The sequence below is a fragment of the Eurytemora carolleeae genome, unplaced genomic scaffold (genome assembly GCF_000591075.1).
Source record: "Eurytemora carolleeae unplaced genomic scaffold, Eaff_2.0 scaffold203, whole genome shotgun sequence".
Taxonomy (NCBI): domain Eukaryota; kingdom Metazoa; phylum Arthropoda; class Copepoda; order Calanoida; family Temoridae; genus Eurytemora; species Eurytemora carolleeae.
The window spans coordinates 33,905-46,955 of NW_019396139.1; the positions used below are offsets into that span (position 1 = coordinate 33,905).

The 13,051-nt window shown below is 32.1% G+C and overlaps 1 protein-coding gene across 1 annotated transcript in view; it reads right to left on the bottom strand.

Moving 5' to 3' along the window:
- LOC111696123 (venom allergen 3) overlaps positions 1–13,051 on the bottom strand; it is a 29,417-nt gene that overhangs the window by 10,893 nt on the left and 5,473 nt on the right. The window contains exons 2-4 of the mRNA XM_023465672.1: positions 4,238–4,336; positions 1,603–1,688; positions 257–338 (exon numbers count right to left, since the gene is read on the bottom strand). Coding sequence (XP_023321440.1) covers positions 257–338; positions 1,603–1,688; positions 4,238–4,336 — 267 coding nt within the window. The remainder of the gene's footprint in view (positions 1–256; positions 339–1,602; positions 1,689–4,237; positions 4,337–13,051) is intronic.

Below are 13,051 nucleotides of genomic sequence, written 5' to 3' on the forward strand. Positions count from 1 at the left end.
CTTTACTTACCAGATTGTTCTCTAATCCTTTACTTACCAGATTGTTCTCTAACCCTTTACTTACCAGATTGTTCTCTAATCCTTTACTTACCAGAATGTTGTCTAACACTTTACTTACCAGAATGTTGTCTAAACCTTTACTTACTGCAATAATAGCTACACCGTAAACTTACCAGAACTTGTTGGCTAACCCTTTACCTACCAGAATTATAGCTAACCCTTGGCTTACCAGAATTTTGTCTAACCCTTTACTTACCAGAATCTTCATATTGCTAGCTGGCGGTTGTGGACCCGGTGCACCTCTTTTCTCCTCACCACGCGCAATAATCGCACGTAACCTGAATTTTAGAAAATTGATTTTTAGAGAAACTGTCGTTTTTTCCTTTATATTTTCTCTTTGGATAAAAATTTTGCAAGTTTTATAGAAAACAAACTTTTACAGAAGACAGTTTTGAAATGCTAGAAATTATAGTATTTTTTTGATGTCTTTAAAAGTCCCAAAACCTCAAAAGTCCAGAACGACGCAGAAAAAAACAAGGTACAGAGTGTCCTACGAAACATGACAGTTGGTGATTAGTCTAAAATGTCTTCTGCCATAATTTGTCAAGTTGTTTGATACCTCAGATAATGACAAGAAATACTAAATGGCAGTAATGTTATAGTAAAATTGATATCAAACAAATATATATTTGATTAAAAGATTTGTTTAGCGAAAAAAACTGTAAAAAGTCTTGAATAACTAATACAGTATCATGGAAGAAGACATTAAAAACTACTCACCAACTGTCATTTTTCGTGGGACACCCCGTGTGTCCCATCACTAGTTCCGAGTTGCGACACTTAAAGGCCCAAAGGGACTGTAAGCGTAATTTCAAGTGACCTTCCATGCAAAGATTCACCCGATTTACAACGGTACCTTCGAAACTTTAACTTTATCAAAATTGTGGAAGATACCGTCGTTTTTCTGACTCAAATAGTGTTTATTTCCGTGAGTTTCTCCATTGATTCTTATAAACAAGAAATGCGCAAGTCACTTTCGCAGAGAAGAGAAACCGCAAATAAAATAAACAGTTGTAAATCTGGCACTGCAGCCATCTTTGCATAGAGGGTTACTTGAAGTTACGCTTACATTCCCTTTAAACGTCTGTTTGGTTTTAAAAATTGATGCGTGATTGCATTTTCTCAGAATCTCCTTCGTGATCAGTAATGTTGGATATATCGTCAGTTTTTTAGCTTTAAAGAAGAAACCACAAATGTTGAATGAGAGTAAAGGATAGCTCATTATGCCAAACTTAATCAGACAAGGCGCCCAGTAATTCTTTAAAACTCAAGAAGACAAGAGGGAAAAAATCTTTTCAAATGGTTTCATAACATTGTCATTTGTCACTCAACAGAGTACGAATATAATGAATTTGAGCCGCGTCTCAAATCCAACAAAAACCGGTTTTAATTGAGCGCCGGCTTAAATCTTGAAACATTGAATACAATATTAAATGGAACTAACGATATTTGAGCCGCGTCTCAAATTTAAGCCACGGCTCAAATTCTTTAAATTCGGACTCAGGTCACTTTCCTTGAAAACAATATACATATATATATCACCTGTTATGAGTATTCAAGATTATTTGTTTTTCCTCTGAGCTGACCCCCCGGCGAAGAATATTTCCATTGCAAGCAGGACCAGGAGTCTGAATAGTTCAGGAATTTATAAGATTTTCGTCATTTTATTGTTTTGGGGTTTAAACTTTAAACTATTAAATATTTAATAAAAAAATATCTAGATCTACATGATTTGATTTTTATTCATTACATTCAACAAATTATTAACAAGTTGTTATTTTTGACTTGACAAAAACCAGAAAACTGATATTTTGATTATCGTTAGACCCTCGGACATGTTTATTATTACACTCGGCAAGGTTTAATGTGCAATTAATGTAAATACAATTTACAGTGTTCAAGGGTAGAGTTGATTTAATTTTGCAGAGAACCATTATTGGTGTTAAAAAGTATTTCAACTATATTAATTTCACATCAATTTTACTAAATCATTTAAAACCTAATTCCTAACATTTTCTGTAGGAAATTTGAACCATGATTTTACAAATTTTCTTAGAAAGATTTTAGCGCGGATTTTTGGAACAACCTAAGCGCAGGTCAAGATGTAAGATGTAGACATCTCTGCATGCAAATACTTGCATGAGAGAGAACAGTGCAATAAATGTTTGGATTAGTCCTATCTTTATATCTCTATAAGGGGTGTAGGGTCAGGGGGGGGAGCGCAGGTCAGTGAGTGAGTATCCATAAACTTAACAGATTTTAAAATTACTTGTATGGTGAGCAAGGAACTTTTGAATGAGTTAAGCCGATGCTCTTGTAAGTGAAACTTTTGAATTCAGGAGTTTAAATACTGTCATATTTACTAAATCTCATGATTCCTGCATTAATGCAATTTTTAGGGTTTAAAAATACAGTGGCGCCCATGAAACTGTGGAATTAAAAGACGATTCAAGTTAAGAACTTAACTAGTCCAAAGGGCATAAAATAGGGCAATCGTCCGGTGATTTCACTTCTATTTTACTTGCTAAATAGGTGTTTAGGCAACTGCTGAAACTATTTAAGCTTTATAACAAATACAAATATCGTCTTCCTGTTTCACAGTTGTATGGGTCTCACTTGGACTTCTTGTCATTACAATACGTATGGACACTAAAGATATCATTGAAAGTTGAACTTATAAAGCTGANTTCTTTTAACATTAATTTTAGATTTTCTATAAAATGATATTCCAGGGCCCAAAAGGTTATATAGCATAAATATTTGAAGTACACCTGCAGTATGGAAACAGTACAACAAAATGGCCGTTTACATTTTTTTCCAGTAAATTCCTCTCTAATATATATTCTATTCTCTATGTGTACAGTATAGTTCCTTTATCAATCTTTTTTGAAAATTAGAAACTAAATTTGTGCAATGCCCGTAGATACTATCAGAAAGCTAAAAAACAGAATAAGAAAAAGAAGAAAATTTTCAATTTTGTAAAAATATATTTTAAAAAACCTTTTTTAAGTAGACTATATATACTCGGTTACTCGATTGTCCAAACATATATGGAATTAGTTATCGAAATTTGATTTACAATGACTTATCTAAAAGGTAATTTTTACGTTAAGAAGTTCAAAATTCAAAATAATTAACATTTTTTGTATCTTTAAATAATCAAAAGTTTCCAATATTTTAAATTGATAATGTCATCTTGACCCCCTTTGGCTTTGGGCTTGGTTGGATGTGGGGGGGGGTCGACTCAATTGTTTTTAATTTTAAAATCTTTTAGATTATATTTATATGTGTAAAACAAAAATGTCCAGTGTCAAATATGCCAACACTAGCGCTAATGAAAAAGAAATATTGTTATTGTGAATTATTTTATCAAACCAGTAGAATTTGTTAATTTTGAGAAGAAACACAACGTGATATTTGGCCTAAGTCACTATAAATAAACCCGCTGTGGACAGCTGATACTGCAGAAATATTGTGCGCAACATTTATGATAACCCTAAACCATATACAGGTAGATTGATTGATTATCTGAATTTATAAATGTATATGCTGCTGTATGATTATTAAATTTCAGCCAAGCTACTTCACCATGGCGGACCGCGCCAACAATTTATCCTTTGATCCATGAGTGTATGATGTCTCAAAGAATTTATGTAAGAAAGTCACAGGAAAATTTCGGGGAAAATAACCTGGAAATAAAAACTTTGGTAAAAAAATCCCAACTTAGCATAAAATGTCATTGGAAATAAAGTCCAGAGTTTTAGATTCCGGAGACTTTTTTCCTAAAATAATATGGAGGCTGCCAATAAAGTCTCAGGAAAAAAGAACACAGGAATTAAAGTCTTTTTATAAAAAGGAATGTTCTTCTATACATATGCATATAAAATATAGCCAGGGGTATTTTAATATCAAGCCCTTTTCTGCCATGGTTGTAAACATCCTTATTCTCATGCTTTTTTAACCATTAGAAGACTTTTGGGTATAAAATCATATTGGAACCAAAACAAATAAAGTTTAAAATGGAATGACTTTATTTCCAGAGACATTTTTATCAAGGATTTTTTTAGTGCCAAAGTTTAGGAATTTATTTCCGAAAACTTTTTTGACAGTTACCGTCTTGAAATCCTTTATAACATCTCATCAGTGTCTTGAAATAAGTACTTTAAATGTACTGCACCTGTGTACTGCACATTGTATGCTTGTACGAGAACTCGCAGTACTGTTGTTGTGAAAACACAAGAGGAAGCAGTACTGCTGTTAATGTAACCATCCCAACCTAGAACAAATACAATAATTAACATAATAAAAATTCACAAAATATAATTTAAAATTTTAGAAATACTAAATTTGCAGAATATTAAAAATTAAATTTTTTAATATTTTTTTATTTTTTCCATCAAGTTGGAAAAAACTTTGGCAAAAAAGTCCCAATTTTCTGAAGTCCCAAGACAAAATGCCACTAGAAATAAAGTCCTGAGTTTTAAATGCTTGGTACTTTTCTTTCTAAAGAAATATGGGGACTTTCAATAAAGTCTCAGGAAATAAGATCAAAGGATTAAAAGTCTTGGACGTTTTCACAAAAAAAAATCTTTTCTTCTATACATCTATATTTTGAATATAGCCAGGGGTGTTTTAAAGCCAGGGCCCCTTTTTCCCAATGGTTGTAAACATCCTTTGTTCCCATGCATTTTCTATTGTAAGAGGACTTTTTTGTATACAATCATATACTGGAACCAGAAAAAGTCCTAGAAAAAAGTCTCAAAATTACAGGACTTTATTTCCAGAAATTTTTCATTTCAAAGACTTTTTCCACAGAACTTTTTAAGTTCCAAAATTTAGGACTTTCTTTCCGAAAACTTTTTTTTTGGAGAATTTTTTTGGCGGTTACCTTTAAGCTTAACTCAATATGAAGTTTAAGATAATCTCAATATGAATTTTAAGTTAAACTCAATATGTACTTTAAGTTAAACTCATATGAAGTTTAAGTTAAAATCAATATGCAATTTAAGTTAAACTCAATATAACGTTTAACTTGAGCTAAATAAGAATTAAAATTCTAAGTCAAAAACGTTCTGCGCAATTTGTATATAAAGGCGTGAATTCATGTAAGGATTTATATACTGAGGTTGAAATATTTATGTTGGCAAGACGAACCATAAACTATTTTTATCATGAATGTTCAGAGTAGGGGAGATTAGAAGATTTTGATGCAGGGTGAACCAGTTAAAAAAAACTACCTAAATATCGTTTTTGATCCTTGAAACCTTTTAAATGACAAAATTTTTAACATCCTAAAAATCTCAAGATACATAATAATTCCTTAGATAGAAAAAAAAACTTTTTTTTATAGTTTTACGATTGTCATGTTTAGCATGGGACACCCTGTATATCTGATAAGAAGGGCTTGGCACGTTCTTATTTTTTATATCGTTCTTGTTCGTTTGTTTACCCTTTCTCACCCGTAGAGAAATACGGGGTGGACGTACGGTGGTGCCCGGAAAAACGGGGAAGCTACCTCCTGTATTGGAAATACGTGGAAGCTACCTCCTGTATTGGAAATACGGGGAAGCTACCTCCTGTATTGGAAATACGGGGAAGCTACCTCCTGTATTGGAAATACGGGAAAGCTACCCCCTGTATTGGAAATACGGGGAAGCTACCTCCTGTTTTGGAAATACGGGGAAGCTACCTCCTGTATTGGAAATACGGGGAAGCTACCTCCTGTTTTGGAAATTTCTCGAACTCTTCGAAGGCAAAGCAAAAAAAAAGTTTTCAATTCCATGTTATCTTACTTTTCAAAGTAAATCAAGATAATATTTAGCTGTATTCTTTGTTTCTGAAGATTCGCAATTTCTTATGCTTAATTAACGATTGATAACGGTTGTTTACTGTTCAAGAGCGAGATCAGTTCGTTAACGACGATCAAACTCGTGTTTCATCATAAAAAATTAATTCTTTAATTCCACACGCCAACAAAAATACTTGAATTCATCCCATTTTATTGTCCCTCCTTACTTTGCTAACCTTGTATGATAATTTTGATTTAATTTTATTATTTTTATCTACGAGCAATTAATTTAAAAATTCTTAAAAGAATGATATATACTTTGTAGAAAAAAAACTCAGCGGGAGCGGTTGAATGAGCGGTTGAGATCTAGCCTAGACTCTGCGCAGTCTAGAATAAGATACAACTTTTTTCTCAAATTTAAGCTTTGTTCAAACACTAAATTCGTACTTTTTCGCTTACATCTTTATTTTAACTACTTTTAAAAACTTTTTAACCGCTGAGATTATTTTTCTACAAAGTATATATCATTTATTTAATAACCTTTCATTGAATGGGCATCAGACTGGTGAAGGGGGAGGAAGGGGATGCAGAGCCGCCATGAGCCCCGTTAAATGGTCTCCAAGCCTCCGTATTCGCAGATGAGTATTTGTAATTACCTGGCGCTACCCCTATTCGTTAGAATGATATTATAGAGTAATAAATAACATTTTTAAAGAAAATATTTAATCTTTAGATAGGTATGCAGTGTTTTCTGGAATATCCAAAAAACATTGCATAACTATTAAAATATTAAATGTTTTTCTAAAATTTTTTAAATATTACTTCGTCTATGATATCCATTCTAAAAGGTAGGGGTAGCGCCAGGTCATTTTAAATACTTATCTGCGAATCCAAAGGCTTGGAGATCATTTCGCGGGGCTCAATGGCGTCTCTGCAGCTGCACCCCCTCCCTCGAAGGGAGATNTGAATGCGTATACAGCTGTATACAATGTACGCATAAAATTGTTCCCCGCTAGTTTACGCATCTTTTGGATTGATTTAAACACGTTCAACGTCAATATTCAGAATATTTTATCTTTTCTTAACCTTTAAACATGTATAACCAGGGGAGTGCAGCACCCCCCCTCCCCCTCCACCCTCCTTATCTTATCTTTTAATGTATTTTCAAACCATCATTTAACAAATAGGAACATTTTTTTTCTTCAATAGTATACACAGCATCCCTGCACGGTGTGCACTCAAAGGATCGTGATAGGCGCGTAGGAAAATTGAAATGTTACTCTACGCTCGTTAACATGACAGGCAGACAGCAGGCTACTCAAATTATCCAGGTTTAACTCTCATCTCAATTTTCAATATTTGTGATTCAAAAGTTTAGTCGTTGTCGTTTCCGCTAAGATTTAATCATCCTTGGGACTGAATTTAATGAATTTGAGCTACGTCGCTAAACTACCTATACTGCTGATTCAAATTTGAACCACCGATTCAAATTTAAAGGTTAAGAAAGGGTTTGAATAGGGGATTCAAATTTGAACCGGCTGTATACAGTTCAAATTCATAATATTTGGTCCATTTATATTGTATATGTTTCTCAAGCTTTTGTCTTAATGCATTTATAGGATCATGTGAGGTCCCACAAGAAATGAAGGCCAGATCTATTCAGCAGTTTTGACGTTTATCGGTCACAAACAGACAGACAAGCAAAGTATAAGATATCAAGGTAGAAAATGTGAGTGTTAAATAAGTATTTAGTTCCTTTCGTGCGAAGATTTAAAAGTATTTGCTAAATTTGTCCATGCACGGTTTAAAGTTAATTGTGTAAATTTAAAAGCACATTGTAAAAAATGTTTTGTGATATACAGGGTGACCCAAAAATCGTAAGTTTTTATCGTCCAATTGTTCCATATTTTTTAAAACTATGGCGAATATTCGAAAATCTCTGAATCAGAATCTGAATCTGAACCCACTTAGATTTTATTTTGGACTTTCTGAAATCCAAGGTGTATACCAGTCCTAAACCTAGGCGAATATTAGAATGGCTTCAAATTTCAGGAGCCTCTTTAAGATATAGTTTAAAATATATTAAACATTATAATAATCTAATTAAAAATGCATTATTGTAATTTCTAATCAATATTGTTTTCTCTCTGCAATATAGATTTGAATAGAATAATATAAATGATCAATTGTTCAAAGTAAGCAGACAAGTTTTTAAAATTCGACCCAGTTTTGCGCCGAACGGAACCATCATACGACACAAATTAATTAAACGGACTCTTCTAAAATTAAACACTTTAAGCCGGTGCACTTTTTCGAGTAATTTAAAAAAGATTATTGGGACCTAAAAACACTAGTAATCAAAAATCAAAAAACTTACGTAATAAGTCATACTGTCGATTTTATATGCAGAGAAAACTTCCTAAAACATCCTTTAATTCATCTGTCGTATCATTACCAATATCATCATTATTTTTGATTAAAATCATCATTATCATCATTTTAAATATCATAATTATTAAAATCAATATCACTTTAATTATTAGCATCGCCATTATCATCATTTTCATCATTACCATCATAATTAATAATCTTCATTACCATCATCATTATTAATCATCATTATCCAACAGAATAATCATGATTTCTACTATTATCAGGATAATGATATTTAAAAATTAGTTTCATTAATCCATCTTTATGAGTTTTATGACAAACCTTGATTTTCTTTTTCACGATAATCATTATCGTCATGAAAAGATTTGATCGAAATTGTTTTCATCAATATTATTCTTAGGGATAATTTTTCTAATTTCTTAATTTAAAACCTACGATCATAATAAAACCCTGATTTATAGATTTATAGTAAGACCATGGTGCAAACTGAACTGTTATTATTCACACATCTACATCTACATCTACATCTACATCTACATCTACATCTACATCTGCATATACATCTACATCTACATCTACATATACATCTACATCTACATCTACATCTACATCTACATCTACATCAACATCAACATCAACATCAACATCAACATCAACATCAACATCAACATCAACATCAACATCTACATCTACATCTACATCTACATCAACATCAGCATTACAACATCAACATCAACATCAACATCAACATCAACATCAACATCTACATCTACATCTACATCTACATCTACATCTACATCTACATCTACATCAACATCAGCATTACAACATCAACATCAACTTCAATATCAACATCAACATCAACATAAATATCAACAACATCAACATCAACATCAACATCAACATCAACATCAACATCAACATCAACATCAACATCAACACCAAAATCAACATCTCCATCACCATCATCATCAACATCATCATCAACATCAACATCAACATCAACATCAACATCAACATCAACATCAACATCAATATCAACATCACCATCTACATAAACATCATCAACATCATCTAAAATATCAACGGACAATATCAGATATAACAACATTAGTGACAAAATGTTCATTATAAATATAAATATGTCATACATATAAACATCAATAAATGAATCAACCAATACATCAACATCAACATTATTACAATTATCATCATCATTATCATTATCATCATTAAAATCCACACCACTCGATTAACATCAAAATAGTGAAATTAAATGGATTGTTTCCTAAGACTATTCTCTGCTCTGATCCTATCCTCCCCCTGCAAGGGCTGAAGATGGTCTAAACATCTGTGCGCATCTTTCAACTGCGCGAGCAAAACCTTTCCGCGCGCTGCTCCACGCTCATCAAAACTCTATTGATAATGTGCGTAGATAATACTTTAATCTGCGTTTTTCTGCGTATAACCGAATGAGTTTGCTTAATCATCACACATATAATTTACTTTTTTCGTCGTTGCACACCATTGTTTTATTAATAAGATAGTCAACTTATTCTATAGAAATTCATAATTTTATTACATGATTACATTTTTTTGTTTCTCTTAGAATCTTGCTTGTTAGATTTGGTGTCTTATTCCGAATCGGTAACTCTGCAGTATCTTGACTCCTGCCCAAAGTGAGGCACGTTTTTAAACATTTAAAGTTTTTAGACTTTTTAAAGGATTCACAAGAATCTGAGATGCAAAAATTATTTTTAAATTGTATAATACAAAGAAGCAAACTTGTCTAGCCTGCTGTTTTAAATAGGATTTAAATGTCAGATTCTTGTAAAGCCTTTAAAAAGCCTAAAAACTTTGAATGTTTAAAAACGGGTCTCAAAACGATGCTCTTCAATGGCTCCCCGACCTAGATCAACCCTGTGATCAACCCTTAGGGAAAAGTTTAAATACAGTGGGGTATGTTAGAGTTGTTAGTTTAAAACAAAAGCAAAGATTAAATGTGTTGAGATTTACATTTGTGATTTGATCAGTTTTGATTTTCAATTATTTTACAGGGTGTCCCGTGAAACATGAAAAAGCAAGACAGCTTGAAGGTCGTCTTTAATCTTTGAAACAATGTTTGGCATTTAAATGTAAACTTATAATTTTAGAAGTAAAATTCTGAGGTTAGCACTTCTGCCAACAAATTATATTGCTTTTCAGAAGCTTTAGTTAGTTTATAATTTGTATTTGGCGGGCTAAGTTTAATCCTTTAATCCAGGAGCTATGGAAAACTAAATACAAAATTAGATCTATAAACAAGTTTTAGTATTCAGATTATCATTCGATATGTTTTATATCGAGGAGGGGACCGGGGTGTGTGAAGTGGTGAGTAAGGGGGGGGGTCAAGGGGAGGTTGTGGTGAATAAGGGGGGTAATAACCTTTTCATTTTGAGTGTTTAAGGAGTGCCCTTGCTGTCAGTATTTATAAAATATAGATCAAAGATATAATCTTTCTTTTTCTCGCATTTTCTTCTTCTTATCATTGGCTCAGAACTAGAAATAAATTCAAAGAGAGATTTTTTTGATAATTTTCCTCTGAATTTATAACACTTTTATTTCTTAAGACGGAGATCAGGTGTGGGGGGGGGTCACAGGAGAAATATGGAATTAAAGGGACTGTTGACTAGATTTAAAAAGTTACATACCCGGTGCACAACTGTAATCATTAAAGGGACAAATTCTTGAGACATATAAAACGTTTCCACGATTTATAATTACTGAGTTTGAACGCAAAGTCGACGTTCAAAATTATGAATTTGGGTGGATACGTTTTCAGAATCGGGTTTTTTAAAATCATTAAATAACGACGACGAAAAATAAAACAAAAATTATACATTAAACTAATTAGATGTTTAGAACATATTTCTCAATTGAAATTTGCCAATAAATCAATGCTGCAGAATCAATTATTTTGTTTTTATCATTATATTTTAATTTCTAATTTTCTATGAATTTTTTTTGCAGATTTCTACAAATTCTTCGAATATAATCTTTTCAATAAAAATTCCGGAAAATCTGCAGAAAATGTTTGTAAATAATCTGAGATTATAAAAACTAATAATTGAATAAGATTACTTATTTTCAATGATAAAACTAATTTTTATTTTTTCCACCTGTTCCTAAGCCACTTATTAGTTTACTGTAGAATTTTGTTTACATTTTTGGTCGTCCTTATTTAATATTTAAAAAAACAATTTTGAAAACGTATCCACCCAAAATTTCGATTTTGAACGTCTCTATAACTATGCAGTTAATGAGGAAAAAACCTGCTGCATAAATATGAAATTCAATTTTGTAATCATCAATTTTAATTAAACAAAGATATTTCAATCATTTTTGCTCTCACAAAAGGTTTGAAGGGTGCCGTTGATACTAAATGGGCGTGGACTTTTTATAAGCTGAAGGTCACTTGAAATTCCGGGGACAGTTTCTTTAACAGGGTCAAATCAGAATTTGATATGATGATATTTAATCTACAAAATCAACAAGATCCATCTTGAAGAGATTATATGCACAGCGCCGCCCTTATTAAAGCATTTAACTTTAATCTTTGAAGATCCACCCTTCCCTGAGCAGGAAAATTAAGAGAGTATTGTTAAACGAAACTACTGAGTTTACTTTTTAGGGGTCTATACATGTTTGTGTAGATTTAGATTTAAGAAATCAGAATACAAAGCGAGAACTTAAAGAACTCACATGAAGTAAAATGTTCTGACAAAAATATTGGAATCTACAAAACTGCAAAAAATTAGGGCATTAAATTCCCTCATTTATGTTAAGGTTCATAATGCAGGGTGTCCCAATAAACACGACAGTTGAGAGACGTCTAAGTAAGATCGTCTTTGATCTCTGATGGTTGACAGAAAAAATGTGAACAAACAAGTTGAACAAAGTATAAGCTTTAACTTTTAATGTGGTTTACGTCCTTAGTTACACTACTGAGAAGTTGCGAAGCCTTTTGTTACATTGAGAACACCTTGTGTCTAAAATTAAAAATGATTTTTACGCGTCAAAAATATTGTGTTGAAAGAATAACAATACATGTTAAACGTTTTAAACTCATCTTTTAATAGGTTCGTGACCTTTAGCAACTCCGCCGAGGGGAGTGCACATAAAGAATTTAAAAATATAAATTTTTATACAAATTATGAGGGAGAATTCATTAATATAATTACTGAAAATGCATACTTTCAGATTCTTTAAGCTGAATAATAAAAAAGATCCATCAGGAAGTGTATGTTGTACAAAACAGTTTTATGTTTAATTATTTATACTTTATGTTTAACCTTTTAAGACAAGAATAGGAGAGGTTAGTAAACAGGGGCGTACGAAAGCATTTGTGTAGGGGGGGGCCCCCTACTCTTTTTTTTGCCTCCCTTGACAACATTATGCCTCCCCATTAAAAACCCCTTTTTTGAAAAAAATATTGATACCTCCTTAACTATGTAAACTATTCGATCATATACACACTTCCATAAAACAAGTGTTAATAAATTATCATATTTAACTTTTCTTAAGTGTACTCATCACTTCCTCTTAATACTGTGGTGTAAGCTTCAATGGGTGAAAAATAGAGATGGAAAGGTTTCTTAAAAATAGCTATATTTTCATAGAAACGATGCATATTGGTATAACTATGAATAATGATATCAAAGAAATATTTACACTGAAGGCAGTATTGATTAAAGCTTTTTAATAAAACTTTTTTAGTTAAGGGCAAATGTTAGATTTTAAAGTATTTTGTATATGGGTGCCACCCCCCCC